This window comes from Sphaeramia orbicularis, chromosome 20 (genome assembly GCF_902148855.1).
Source record: "Sphaeramia orbicularis chromosome 20, fSphaOr1.1, whole genome shotgun sequence".
NCBI lineage: Eukaryota > Metazoa > Chordata > Actinopteri > Kurtiformes > Apogonidae > Sphaeramia > Sphaeramia orbicularis.
In genome coordinates this window covers 6,156,002-6,170,836 of record NC_043976.1, presented here as the reverse complement: position 1 = coordinate 6,170,836, position 14,835 = coordinate 6,156,002, and the positions used below count along the sequence as shown (strand labels likewise).

Sequence of the window (14,835 nt, the reverse complement as noted above, 5' to 3'; positions counted from 1 at the left end):
ATCAGTAGTCTGTTGTAGCTCTGTACAGATTAGGGTTGGGAATCTTAGTTGTAAGGCCGATACGATACACATCTCGATTCAGCATCTACGATCCAATATATTAAAGATACGTGTGTCGCACCTCACAACGAGATACGATTCACACCCAAATCACAATACAGAGCAATTGAGCACATTCTGATTCAACAAATTCATTCCAGTAAAAAAAAAATGCAGTGCAGTTCAATGAGCCTGATTATTTATTTATCAAATTAAACCATGACGTTTCACAAAGTGGCTTTTGTGCAATTTCAGAACACGTGCCTCACATACAGTTATGTGAAAAGGTTGGGACTTTGTTTCCAGTCGTTTCTCTGCATGTTTCTAACAGTCAGCTTCTTGCTCCCCGGCCAAATCAATTTGTAATGTAATGTATTTGTAACAAAGGTAATACAGAAAAATAAACCCAAATAAAGAATAACACTTAAATGCAAGTAAAAAATATATACCATTGAACGGATCAAATTTTATCAATACAAACATTCAGTAACCAATGCATCGTGATATCATTCCAAACTTTTCAGTCACTCACAGCTTCTCTACCGGTGCAGTCGGATCATGCACGCGTGTCAGCATATCGATATGTATTGGATAATCTTCCCATTCCTACTACAGATACATCTGTCCTCGGCTGGTGTGTTGGATCTCTGTGTCTATCTGTCTCACTTATGGCCACATTCTGTCCTTTCAGATCCACGAGCGGCTGCAGCACTATGAAGAGAGCAAAGCAGCCCCTGTCATGGAGAATGCTGCAACTCTGGCCTCTGAAGTAAGTCCTTATGCCAGTGGTTCCCAACATTTTTAAAACTACTTGTACACTTATGTAACAAACTAGACTTAAATCAATACTTCTGTTAAGCAGGTTTGTTCACGTGTTCAGACTGACTTCAGAAACCCCACATCTTCTCTTACTCCCCCCAGTTCACATCCATCCTCTCCATTCCATGTAGTGGCCCCACTATTGTTTGTCCTCTTTGCCCTCTCACCCTGGATTGAACCCATAAACTGTCCTACTCTCTGTTTGGTTTTGAGACAAACTCTCTGCTACAATAACACTGCACCACTCTACACCCACTCCACTGGCTAACCCATCCGCCCCCTCTCTGCCCAAACGTCTAGCCATACACCACCAAATCGAAAATCCAGCTCTGTGAAGGACAAGACCAATCATTTACTCCAAGAGCAGAAACCGGATAGAAAGGCCACTCATTGAGAAGAAAGCCGAAGACGGATGGGTTTGCTTTGATGGATGACAGCAGCATGCAATCTGCAGATGACTGCGGAGAGAATCAGTTGATTCACATCAACAGAAGCTAGAGAGAGGGAGGGAAAACAAGGGAATATTCTGATTTATTTAGAGAGGACATAGCATTGCTGCATCATCTATGGCATGCAGACGCTCTTCATTAGTTAACCTGTTAAATTTGAAGCCATATCTGCCATCACTTGGACCATAATAGCAGCAGCTGGACCACTCATGACCGAAGCCATGGTGATGACTTTCTTCCATTGGTCGTCAAGCTGTGAAAGATATTTAGTGTGATTTATTGAGCAAATGTCAAGTGTTTTGACATTTGTTACAGCATTGTTCATCTGCAGTATTTATTAAAAGCTTGCACATACCCCACTCAAATTCACGTGCACACACAAACACACCCCCACCCATCCACACCTGTGTAAACCCATGAGGCAGCCTGGCACAGTGAACGGAGGAATGGGAGGGAAAGCCCTTTCTTTCTTTTTTGTTTTTTCTTTTGCTGGTGTGTGGTTTTGTTTGAAATCCTCAACTCTGTTTATTGTAATCAAAGTGCCTCCGACTGTTCCACCCCCTTCTAAAGAGCCCACAGCCATACATCATCCTAATTAGTAGTGAGTCAAGGGAAAAGACCAGAGAAAAAGGGGGCTGATATTCTTATAGAGTCCAGAAGTGTCCTGAAAAGACTGTCACGAAAAAGAAAAAGGCCTCATGGTTCTGGTGTGGTTTTTCTGACCTTTAGCAGCCACAAGTGTCAGCAGAGTATCCAGAACGTTCCATCCTGGAATGTTTAAACACTCCAGTAAAGATGACAGAAGTCCCTGTAACCAAACCAGGATGGCTGCACCCAAATTTGTTAGATCAATATTCATAAATAGACATTTTATTGCTTTTTTTGTATTTGTGTTTGTCCTATCCTGCTGTTACTCCTAGCAAAGAATGGCTAATGAGATAACACAAAAGTCTGAAAGGAAGTGGGGAAGATCACCTTTTTACCTCTTGCTGTGTCTTTGCTTGGCTGTTTAAATGACAGTAGGGTTGGACAGTAAAGAGACCCCTAGCTATCACCGTCCACCCTTTTTCCCACTTTTTTCAGATTTTCTTTCTCATTCTTTTTGTCAAATTACAGACTTTCAAATTTATGCTTCCTGCTAAATGCCCTGCAAAGCGTCTCCCCGGGATTATCAGGTATCGGGGACATGGTGTATCAAAGCGTCTCTGAGCACACCACAGTCCTACAGTTCCCCTGATTTGGCAAGTCAGAAAAAGCAACAAAACTCCCAACCCAGAGCAGTTGCGGTTGTATTTTTAAAGCGGATTGGTTTTCAGCTGTGCGTCCGCTCCAAATGAAAGCTATTGAAGTGGTGGCTGAGGACTAAAAGAGGAGAAAGAGATCTACAGTTAAATGAAATTCATTTTGGTCTCTGGTTTCCGGTAATGGAGGCGTAATTTATTGCCGAACATAAAATGACACTTCAGCCCCCGTCTGCCCTCAGCTACACTGTCTAGAGTGCGCAGCAGGTGACTGCCACCGCTTCAGGCATACCACCATCGTCAGCGCCACCTGAAACACAATCAATACTCAGGGAGAAGGTTCTAGATTACATAGTGCATATATAAACACATCTTGGGGTGAGTCCAGACACACTTTTACATCTACTTTGACCACTTTTCAACACTCATTAACACTGAAATAGAAGCACTATTGCCTCACTGTGGAATCTAGATGGCCAATCAGGCACCCATGTGGCACGGCTCAGTTCATACAGTTTCTTTATTCTCTTCAAAATGAGACCAAAATAAAACATTGCCATATCAGCTTTACATCCAATGCCAGGCTGTTAGTTCAGATCAGAGTGCACTGCTTGAATTTGGATCATAAGTCTGAGTCACATCCTTCCTCCTCCAGCCAACATCCGAACATCTTTGTTTTCCCTCACCAATGTGGTGTTACATTTACACACCTCCATGTGCCATAAAACAGCACTGGAATTTAATCACACAGAGGGTCATCATTGGCAGTCAACTCAAATGTCTCTTATCAACACTACTAAACCATGTAGGGTACATCTTTCATGGATTATGGCAATAAATAACTAATAAAATGTAAAATTTTCTTACATTTTCTCACATATCAGGCCATTCTACAATTATGGATCAAATTCATATTAGGGTACACATATTTGCCAAGATCTGTTTAGTTATCAGCATATGCATTAACCATGTGTATGTGTATAATTGTTTTTCCCCACAGATAAGACAAAATAAGATATACCTTTATTAGTCCCACAAGGGGAAATTCCAGGTTTACAGCAGCAAGTACAAAAGCACACAAGAGTAAAAGAAGTGCAAAATCAAAAATAAAGACAAATCAAAAATCAAAAAAGCTATGTACAATTTACAGCTGTGCACATGCTGATCATGCCACAGGTTGGATATGGATACAGTTTATTGCACTGATTATTGCATGGTTTATTGCACAGAATTATTTGGAGCAGTTTCTGTTGTGGAGCCTGACAGTTGCAGGAAGGAAAGACCTGCGATACCTCTGCTTCACGCAATTTGGGTGTATCATCCTGTTACTAATGGAGCTCCTTAGTGCAGTGAGTGTGTGTTGTAGAGGGTGGGAGTCTTTGTCCGTCATGGAGGACAGCTTGGCTGTCAACCTCTTCTTCCCCACCTCCTCCACAGGTTCCAGAGGGCATCCCAGGACAGAGCTGGCCTTCTTTGAGCATTTTCACACAGCGTACTTGAGTCCATATCTGAGTACGCTGGACCCCCAAATCCGCTTAATTTTATCCATGCTCCATGTTCCATGCTCGAGTCCTGTGCCCGAGTCCAGTTGAGAAGCTAGTCCTGGGTCCGGACTGCCCATACTCCAGCACGGTATGTTGCTGTGTGAATGCCATCCGTGCCCAAGTCCTGAAGTAACCTAATCACCACTCCGACAATGAAGTGGGTTAATCACCACAAGACTATAGATGGTGCTCCTGTTGTCTCGTGAAAAAGCCTCAGATCCACGCGGCACGGGCTTGCCTTATCAACTGAACCACTCAGTGATATATCAGGGACAATGAAGGTTGCTCTGCTTCTCTTTGCCTCAAACAGGCAAACAGATAGGTAAGGGTTTTTCTTCTTCTGACTTCTGCGTTTGTAGGATAGCAACAGCATTCCCTCCACACCACCACCTACTGTTTCGGCCCTGTAACACCCATTTGTACGTGGGCAGGAGCCGTGGTACATGCGTGTGAATGCAACATCTGCGGGAAAGGTGAGAACTTATCCAAGTACAGTACGGATTCGAGTACGCTGTGTGAAAGTGCCCTTTATTAGTTTGTCCATCCTCTTTCTGTCAGCTGCTGTGATGCTGCTCCCCCAGGAGACCACTCCGTCGAAGATGACAGAGGCCATGGCAGAGTCATAAAAGGCCTTCAGGAGTGCCCCCCACACCCCAAAGGACCTCAGCTTCCTGAGCAGATAGAGTCTGCTCTGACATGTTTTGTAAAGTGCAATGGTGTTGTCCTGTCCAGTCCAGTTTATGTTTCAGATGAACACCCAGGTACTTATACGATGCCACCATTTCAATGTCCCTTCCCTGGATGTTCACTGATGATTGGGGGGCCGTGGGCACACCAACAAAGTACACAACCAGCTCCCTGGTCTACTGACATTGATCAGGAGGTGGTTTTGCTGGCACTAGTCTATAAAGTCCTGGATAAGATCTCTGTACGACTGGTCATCCCCATCTGTGATGAGGCCAGCGATGGCAGAGTCATCAGAGACCTTCTGCGGGTGGCAGGTGGGTGACAGTTGGGAAGTCAGCAGTGTAGAAAGTGAAGAGGAATGACGCCAGCACCATTCCCTGGGGGGCCCCTACACTGCAGACAGCAGGCTCAGAAAAACAGTCCTGGGTCCTCACATACTGTTGGTGGTTGGTGAGGTAGTTCATAATCTAGTGTGTGAGGTGAAGGTCCACCCCTGAAAGTTCCAGCTTGTCCCTCAGGATGCCCAGCCTTATGTTGTTGAAAGCACTGCTAAGGTCTAGGAAGAGGACTCAAACAGGGGTCCCAGGTGACTCCAGGTGGGACAGAACTCAATGGAGGTGGAAGACGATGGCGTCATCCACTGCGATGCCAGGCTGGTACACAAACTGCAAATGGTCCATGGGTGAGCTCACCAGCTGCTCCAAGGCCTTCATGAGGTGGGATGTTAAGGCCACTGGCCTGTAGCAGCTAGGGTCCTTTGGATGTGGGATCTTTGGTACAGGTTCCACACAGGACATCTTCCAGAGGCATGGCACCCTCCCCAGTTTCAGGCTCAGGTTGAACAGATGTCCAATGATTCCACTCAGCTGGTCTAAGCATGACCTGAGGAGCCTGGAACCAATGCTGTCCGGTCCTGCAGCCTTCCTGGTCTTTATCCTCCTAACCTCATTCCACACCTGGAGAGGTGTGAAGGACAAGCAGTGGGGCTGTGTGTCATGGAGTATCGATGGGGGTTGGGAAGAGTACTGGGGGGTGGAGGTGATGGTGAGCTGAAAACTGTAGGGGGTGAGGTGAGGGGGGGACTTGGGCAGAGTGATGGGAGATCAGAGGAGGGGGGCTGCTGCAGGGCTGACATAGCTGGGGGAGGGGTAGATGTCTCCTCAAACCTTTTCTTTTTCTTACCCACCTGGGCGGTGCCTCCTTCAGGCTCAGGTTCTCTACCAGAGGTCTGGGAGCCTGAGGGTTCTGTGCAGGATCTTAGCTGTGTTTTTTTTAACAGAGATCTCTGATGTTGCTCCTGGTTTCTGCTGGAGCCATCCTCTCAGCTTGGAGGTTACTGCCCCTAGTGACCCGATCACTACTGGTACCACTGTTGCTTTCACACCCGCACATTTTCTCCAGCTCCTCTTTCAACCCTTGGTATTTCTTGAGCTTCTTTTTGTTCTTTCTTTCTGATGTTGCTTTCATTTGAGATTGCTACATCTATCACAACCACTGTCTTCTGATGTTTTTCACCCACCACTATGTCAGGCTGATTGGCCATCACCATCTTGTCAGTCCCACAGGATCTAGTACTGTTTGTTCTTGATCACCTTTGGGGGTGTCTCCCATCTTGACCCTGGGACCTCCAGTCCATACACGGTACAGATGTTCCTGTACACTATGCCCCCTACCTGGTTATGCTGCTCCATGTATGCCTTGCCTGCCAGCATCTTGCACCCTGAAGTGATATGCTGGACTGTCTCAGGGCTTCTCTACAGAGCCTACACCTTGGGTCTTGTCTGATGTGGTAGACCCCAGCCTCTTGCTCTGGTGTTCAGGGCCTGTTCTTGTGCTGCCACATGTAGTGTCTCTGTGCTGTCTTTCAGTCCAGCCTTTTCCAGCCACTGGTATGTTCTCTCAATATACAAAGCAAGGGCTTGTCCTTCCATGACAGCCACTCAGGCTCCTCCTCCTTACTGGGCTTTTGTTGCCTGAGATTCACTTAGCAGTTGGTCACTGGGGGCCCTCATCTTGATGTATTCCTGGAGGTTTGCTGTTTCCACCTGAACAGTAGCTCTGACGCTTACTAGTCCTCTGCCCCCCTCCTTTTGCTTTGTGTACAGCCTCAGGATGCTGGACTTAGGGTGAAACCCTCCATACATGCCAAGGAGCATTCATGTCTTGATATTAATGGCTTGTATCTTTTCCAGTGGCCAGGGTATTATACCAGCAGGGTATCTGATCACTGGTAGGGCATAGGTGTTAATGGTCTGGATCTTATTTTTTGCCATTCAGCTGACTTTTCAGAACCTGCCTTACCCTCTGTAGGTATTTGGCTGTAGCTGATCTCTGAGCTGCCTCCTCATGATTGCCGTTTGCCCGTGGAATCCTCAGGTATTTATAACTGTCCTGCACATCTGCAATGTTCCCTTCAGGTAGTTCAACCCCTTCAGTTGTAATTATTTTTCTGCCCACATTTATCTAGTCCGAATGACACCCTGATGTCTTTGCTGTAAATCCGAGTTAGGTGAATCAGGGAATCAATGTCACACTCACTCTTGGTATACAGCTTGATGTCATCCATGTAGAGGAGGTGGCTGATGGTTTTCCACTTCAGAACTGGTTCCCAAAGCCACTCTTTTACCCCTTTCCACTAGACTGGTTCCAGGGCTGGTTCGGAGCCGGTGCCTGACTTAGCACCAGTTCTTAGTGTTTCCACCACCTAAACACTGGCCAAACCGGTTCCAAAGTGGTTCCAAACAGGTTCCAGGCAGGCACCAACTTCAAGCTGGGCTAAACCAGGGCCAGACTAAGGATCAGTGATGCAACTCCCTGTGTCATCGGTGGGCAGAGGTTACAGAACAGCAAAAGCTATGAACTGGCATTTTTAAAACTACAACCAGTGGGTTTTTAGTTTAGTTTTTAGAGAAGGAGTAATAGATGGTAAAAATAAGCAGTAGTGGATGGAAGAGGAGACCCAGTGTTTTCTGACACTGTGGGCTTCATCCGAAGTCCAAGGCCAGTTGGAGGGAGCATCTTGCACAAAGCTGGTGTTAAAATATAAAGAGATGGATACGACCGGACCTGGACCAGCTTCTAAACAAACTAAAGAAGATAAAGAAGAACTACAGAGACCAGAAAAGACAGTTTGGACACACCCGGATGGCCAAAAAGAATCCCACATTTGGACCTGCTGGACTGGGTTTTAGGGGACCAGTGAATCTGACTACCGGTGCACTGAACTCAGACATAGCAGACACGAACTGGAGGCTTTGGATTGTGGACGAGTCTGTTGTTCATTAGCGGAAAACGATACTGGTAAATTTTGTTTCACAAACGCATGGTTAATAGTTCACGAAAAGTCAACCTTAGAGATTAAAGCGAGCTACAAATGTTATGGACGTTAAAACACTAGCTACTGGTATGCTAACAACAAGCTAACAATAACATTTCTGTGTTGTCTCCGAAACGCTGTTTCCACGGTGGGGTGATACATCGAAACTGAACCCAGTAGTTAACTGAACTGTGTTCCAGTAGACAGGGTAATTGTCGTAATTGGGGAGAACATGTCAAATTAAAGCACAGTTTATTTGTTTTGCTCTTTACAGTTGTCCATGGTTCGAGAAGGCAGATTCACAGCAACAGCACCTGGATTTTTCTTCCCTTTTGTAAAGTTTTTAAAGCATTTTTTACTTGAGCCTACTTTTACTTCAGTGTGAATAAACCTATTTGAAATGCAAAAAGGTCATTTTGTCCACATTTTCCTGTGCTTCACATAAACTTGGGTAACAATACTGTTCTGCTGACCTCACTAATTATCTGTTTACAGACTATCCTTGCATTATGTTCCTACATATACAAACCCACATATTTATGTTTATCACAAATGCCACAGAGTGAATACTTGTGTTTTTTGCCTGTGGATTGCAGTGTAGACTTGCAAACACAAGAGCAGCAGTTGCATCGATATGATGAGGTCCTCCATGGTTGTTGCTGTGCTTCCGAGCAAACATCTCGCACACCACACCCGCAGCCATCTGATCACGTTTTACAATGACGTTGCTCTGACTTGGCTCTTGGCCTGTGGAAAAGCAAACCGGTTCTTTGGAGGCACCAGGTTGGAACCAGTTAAGCACGGGCTCTAGCACTGGCTCCGAACCAGATCTGGAGCCAGTTTGGTGGAAAAGGGGTATTTGTGATGATCTGGCTGAAGGAGTTTAGGCCTATGATCTAATAAGCTGCGTATAAAACATACTGAAAAAGATTAAACTATGATTTAAAGCAGTTGAGAGAGTTTGCTGATGTGGCTCCCACTTGTGCATTAGTTAAGACCTTACTTTAGAATATGGAAAATATTCAGAGCTAAAAAGACTTAATTTTGAGATATTTGGGTGCTATTAACACAAGGTTTGTTTCATAAGTGCTGTTAGGGGAGAAGGATTATTCTTGCTTTACTACCGCCTTATAAGGCTCGCACTGAGCAAAACATGTTAAGATCGTAACTCATGGGGGACAACTCCTGAACTTGCTATCAATACCAAAGTATGTTAATTCCTTCAATTCATCTGTTGTCTCGTGACCTTTACTGTTCGTTCCCAGTCACAGAGAAATGCAGCGGCTTAACATTTTGAGACTTTATCAGTTGAAATTCCATTAGTGCACAAATAATTTATGTTAGTTTCTTCTAGTTCTAGTGTTTGACATCCAGCAAGTAAGTAAGCCATGCATTCCAAATTTTGGGTTCATCAACCCCAAGAGACACCCCTGCAGACCTACAAACATTATTATTCACTGTTATTCACAGCTTTACATTATTTTTACAGCCTTTGTATGGGATCTTTGAAGGTTGCTGGTCTCCCGAAATTGAATTATTTTCATAAGAAAAACTCACATAATCATTATTTCCTTTTTTATTTTATTCTTCTCAGAGTGTGAATGCCAGTTTTAGACCATGACTCTTTAAAACCTTTTATTGAAGTCTATAAAATATAATTATGGGAACACATCCTCATACATAGCTGCGTAAAATTGAATCAGAACGCTCTATAAGATTGGGTTCAGGTTAAAGGTTTACTGTGCAGCATTTTGGATGTATTATTAAGTAGTTATACACTAAATCAGACATAATTGGTTTGGATCCGTGACAGGAGATGGACTACTGGCAGGGATGTGAGTTTTCTTGAGTGAGTTTTTTTTTTGTTTGTTTTTTTTTATATCTTTACATACTGGCAGTTGTATATCAACGTATCAAGCCCTTAGCTGCTCGAGGTCAAATGCTATAAGCTGACACGACAGGATCAAACTTATCTAGACATCAGAGGACCTGCCCTGACATTTAACAAATGAAATCCACACAGTCTTGGAACAGACGGGCCTCATTTTTTTAACTCCCCCCCCACACACACACACTTTCTGTGAAGGTCTGAAGATGGAAAAAGTGATCCCAGCAGGGGAGAACGAAGGTAGAAAGTGGAGAGCATTGTCAAACATGACCCATGTGTCCTCCACGCTGAGTTATGGGACAAGGTGCTTTAATAGGACAATATGAGGGACTGGAAATTTACAGTTTTCTGTCTGTCTTTGACTCCCTCCCCTCACTGTAAACGGCTCAGCGAGGAGATGATGGACGACGGTGAATCAGAGGAGGAGATGTTCCCTCACTAAAGACCTTGACCCTCACTCATCTCTCACTTCCTCTCCTTTTCTCTCACACTTGTCTCGCCTCCAGTCTTTCTGCCTTTACTCTTTCATTTTTTTGTGTTCTAATAAAATGAAGTCATGCAGGGTTGAATGGGGTTCAGCAGTACTAACCTTGACCACTGTGGCTATTCATTAGTGTGGCTTCCCTCCCTCGGGAGCTCCAAACTAAATGAAAGTAATGAAAAGACCTCCCCCAGCCAAAAGCACATGTTCCTGTCTTGGGGTAAAGTGACATAGTGTCCTCCCTAACCTCGGTCTAACCCAGCCAGCCCCCTGCCTTTACCTCTACCTCACTTCTGTTGCCTTATTCCCACACCACAGGGGTCGTTATTCAAACAAACTTGAGGTTTTTCCAACCTCTGTCACTGTCTGTCTCAGTGTCACACTTAAAGGAGCATGCTTGGCACTGGGGAAATTTTCAGTGCTTCTCTTATGTGATGACAGCATATAGGCACCACCATGATTCATGTCTCTTCATGCCTTTTTGTTGCACTATAACATAGACAATATGTGTTGAAGTGTTAACTGCCATGTAGCATCACCCTGGTTGACACTAGAGCCAACTGCTTTGCTAGCTCTGCCTGCTCAGTACTATACTGTATATCCATAAATGACAACTCTGTCTTAGCTAGCTAACTCATTTTAGTGTTGCTTTGCCAGTTCATTGTATGTTGTCGAGTCAACTTTATCTCAGCAGACAAGATTGCCACTGAGTATTGGATTGACCACACATTGCACTTTGTGAGAGCAGGTCATTTATTGAAGTTGGCTACATATGTTTCTAAGCTAACAATAGCTTTTGTTGGGGTAAAGAGTTCAGTCATCAGAGTAGACAGTTGAGGTGGTTCATGCATCTGGTTAGGATGCCTCCTTGGTGCTGTGTTTCAGGCATGTTTAGCCAAAGGAAGACCCTTAGGCAGACCCAGGACACCCTTGGGAATGCCTTGATATCCTCCTTGGTTGGACAGGGGAATATGAGCATCCCTGTTTAGGCTGATGCCTCAGCAACTTGGATCAGGAAAAGCAGAGGATAATGAATGGAAGGTATGGCAGGGGCTGGTGTCGAGCAGAAAAGAGACAATTCTCTCAGGAGGCAGATTAAGAATTTTTTTGGAAAACAACTTGAGACCTCTTCATAGAAATATATATGTTTGCATAATTACCTCTGCCAAGGAGGTTATGTTTTTGCCAGGGTTTGTTTGTCTGTCTGTCTGTCTGTTTGTCTGTCTGTTAGTGTGCAACATAACTCAAAAAGTTATGGACAGATTTTGATGAAATTTTCAGGGTTTGTTGGAAATGGGATAAGGAAGAAATGATTAAATTTTGGTGGTGATCGGGGGTGGGGGGGCCCACAGGGGGGGCACAGACCAGAAAATTTCATCCAAATCTATCCATAACTTTTTGAGTTATGTTGCACACTAACGGACAGACAGACAGACAGACAAACAAACCCTGGCAAAAACATTACCTCCTTGGTGTGGGGGGGCCCACGGGGGGGGGGGGGGGGGGGGGGGGGGCGGCACTGATCAGCCTTGGCGGAGGTCTGCGCTCTCTGAGTGCTTCCAGTTATTGATTGTACCAGAAAAGTTTATTTTGTCCCCGTAGGGAAATCCAACCACAAGGAGCACAGCACAGGGCTACCACTGAAGTCACCCGAGAACCAACTCCAGACTCTAAACTATTCAAGGGCACTGATATAAAAAATAAAATTAAGGTTAATTCTAAGGGCAAAACAGGGAGAACCTGCAAGGCCAGGAGGAGCATACACACCCCAGGAGGGCCCTGGTTTGACTGGGAACTGGACCTTGTAACCTAAAAACCAGTTGTTACAGGTTGTTGGCAGTCATCAAAGGATCAGCATAAAATAGATTCCAGTGAATTTAATGTAATCACACAAGCATGCAAACCTTTCATATTAAACCTGGAATCAGTAAACCTAGATAATTACAATCCATCCATCCATTATCCACCGCTTATCCGGAGCCGGGTCACGGGGGTAACAGTCTAAGCAGGGATGCCCAGACTTCCCTCTCCCCAGACACCTCCTCCAGCTCTTCCAGGGGGACCCCGAGGCGTTCCCAGGCCAGCCGAGAGACATAGTCTCTCCAACGTGTCCTGGGTCTTCCCCGAGGTCTCCTCCCAGTGGGACATGCCCGGAACACCTCCCCAGGGAGGCGTCCAGGAGGCATCCGAAACAGATGCCCGACCCACCTCAGCTGGCCCCTCTCGACGCAGAGATAATTACAAAAGTTGATAAAATCTTTTTGTACATATATTGGTACACATATAGGATTTATGTCAGTAATGCAGATTTGGGGATTATCTCACTGGGTTTCAGGGTTTTGGTTTTCTCCCATTGGCCTCTTGATATGGTTTTCTTGGACACAAAGGAACTGAACCCTCATTAATTTTTAGTTAGATCACTAGTGTTTTTCCTGCTGAGACAAGCCAAAATGTCTGGTGTGAAAATAGTCTATCAAGACTAACAAATGCTTGGTGAATGTGTCTGGCTTTTTGCACTGACTGTGCTCCGTAATTGGAACAGAACACTGTCTCATTTATTGACCAATCAACAGCCAGATAGACATTTGGATGAACTGTGAATGGATGTAGTTAATGGCCAATCACTGATCTCTATGAGGGGCCGTATGGGACATTATTCAGAATTACCATTCACACAATCATATGAAATGCACTCACACACATATGAAAATGCAAGTGCACACACATGCATATGAAATGCATTCACACATGCATGTGAAAACGCATACACACATATGAAATGCATTCACACATACATGTGAAAAGGCACACAAACATGAAATGCACTCACACATACATGTGAAAATGCACACACAAATTTAAAATGCATTCACACATACATGTGAAAACACACACACAAAGGAAATGCATTCACACACACATGAAAACGCACACATATGAAATGCATTCACACATACATGTGAAAATGCACACACATACACACACACATATGAAAACTCACACATATACACATGAAATGCATTCTCACGCACATGTGTGAAATTCTTTCTCAAACAGATATTTTTCACTTGAACAGGAAGTCATCTCAGTTGAACAGGAAGGCATTTCACTTGAACAGGAAGGCAGAGAAGAGGAAACCAGATACCCCCCCCCCCCAGTTTTGTTGTTTACTGGTGTATTTCCTCTTTTATTTGGCTATCAGAAGATTAAACAATTGCAGGCCCAGCTCGTATTGATGTCAGCAAATTATTTATCTGAAGCAGTGGCATTGCTCCATAACTTGTTAGCTTCTGCACAGACACTGACAGCTCTGGCAAATAGGTCTACAGACCGCTAGGAACCGACTACTTCGACACAGTCAGTTTGACCTGTAGACAACCACCTAACAAGGCTTTTTCCCTCACGTCAAACTGGCAACGGCTCCGGAGCTTCCCGGGAATCCCCTTTTACCTTAATCTGCAGATATGCCTGGATGTTGCTAGGCGGTTGTCTCCGGGTCTGACCGACTGTGTCGTAGAAGTCGGTTGCTGGACTTCCATGTCCAATCGCGGAATATTCAGAACGTTGTAAAATGGTGCAGTGCTGTGCCTCATGTTGCAACAACAAAGCTGATATACATAAAACACTCTAATTTCCGCTTTCCTCCGACGAAAAGAAGAGAAGATGGCTGAAGTTGGATCTCAAATGATGAATACAGCTTAGTGTAGGCTAGCATCAGTAGGTAACGTTAGCTACTAGTACTAGCGCTAAATGTTAGCTTATATAATGTTACCTGTCTATATGTAACTTTAAAGCAAAATTATGTGTGTGTTGGTTATGTTGTCAACTAACCACATGGTACTTATTCTAATATAGTTAATTAAACGTTAACCTTACTCAGGTACAGTAACATTAGATTTATTGCCAATGCCAACACCCTTAAGTCCGCTAGCTGCTTGCTCTCACTTCAACCTCGTAGCTCCTCTTTTTCATTGACCCCTGAACTTTCCTCATTAGACTTCCACCTGGCATTAAACTAACTCTTATAATTGAGTTAGTTGTAAGAGCTAGTTTAAGTGATTAGCATTAGTGAGATCGAGTAGCTAGCAAACTTAAGGGTGTTAATAATAAAGCTACGTTAGCATTTAATTAGCTATATTAGAATAAGTACCATATGGTTAGTTGACAACGTAACTGACGACACACGCACACACACACACACACACAATTTGCTTTAAGGTTACATATAGACAGGTAATGTTATATAAGCTAACATTTAGTGCTAGTACTACTAGCAAATGTTAGCTACTGACGCTAGCCTACACTAAGCTGTATTGTTCATTATTTGAGATCCAACTTACCGTATCAACTTCAGTCATCTACTCCTCTTTC

The 14,835-nt window shown here is 44.3% G+C and overlaps 1 protein-coding gene across 1 annotated transcript in view; it reads left to right on the top strand.

Annotated features, from left to right (window-relative positions):
• Window positions 1-14,835, top strand: part of LOC115411697 (MAGUK p55 subfamily member 7-like) — a 134,262-nt gene that overhangs the window by 59,554 nt on the left and 59,873 nt on the right. Inside the window, exon 6 of the mRNA XM_030123912.1 lies at window positions 731-808. Coding sequence (XP_029979772.1) covers window positions 731-808 — 78 coding nt within the window. The remainder of the gene's footprint in view (window positions 1-730; window positions 809-14,835) is intronic.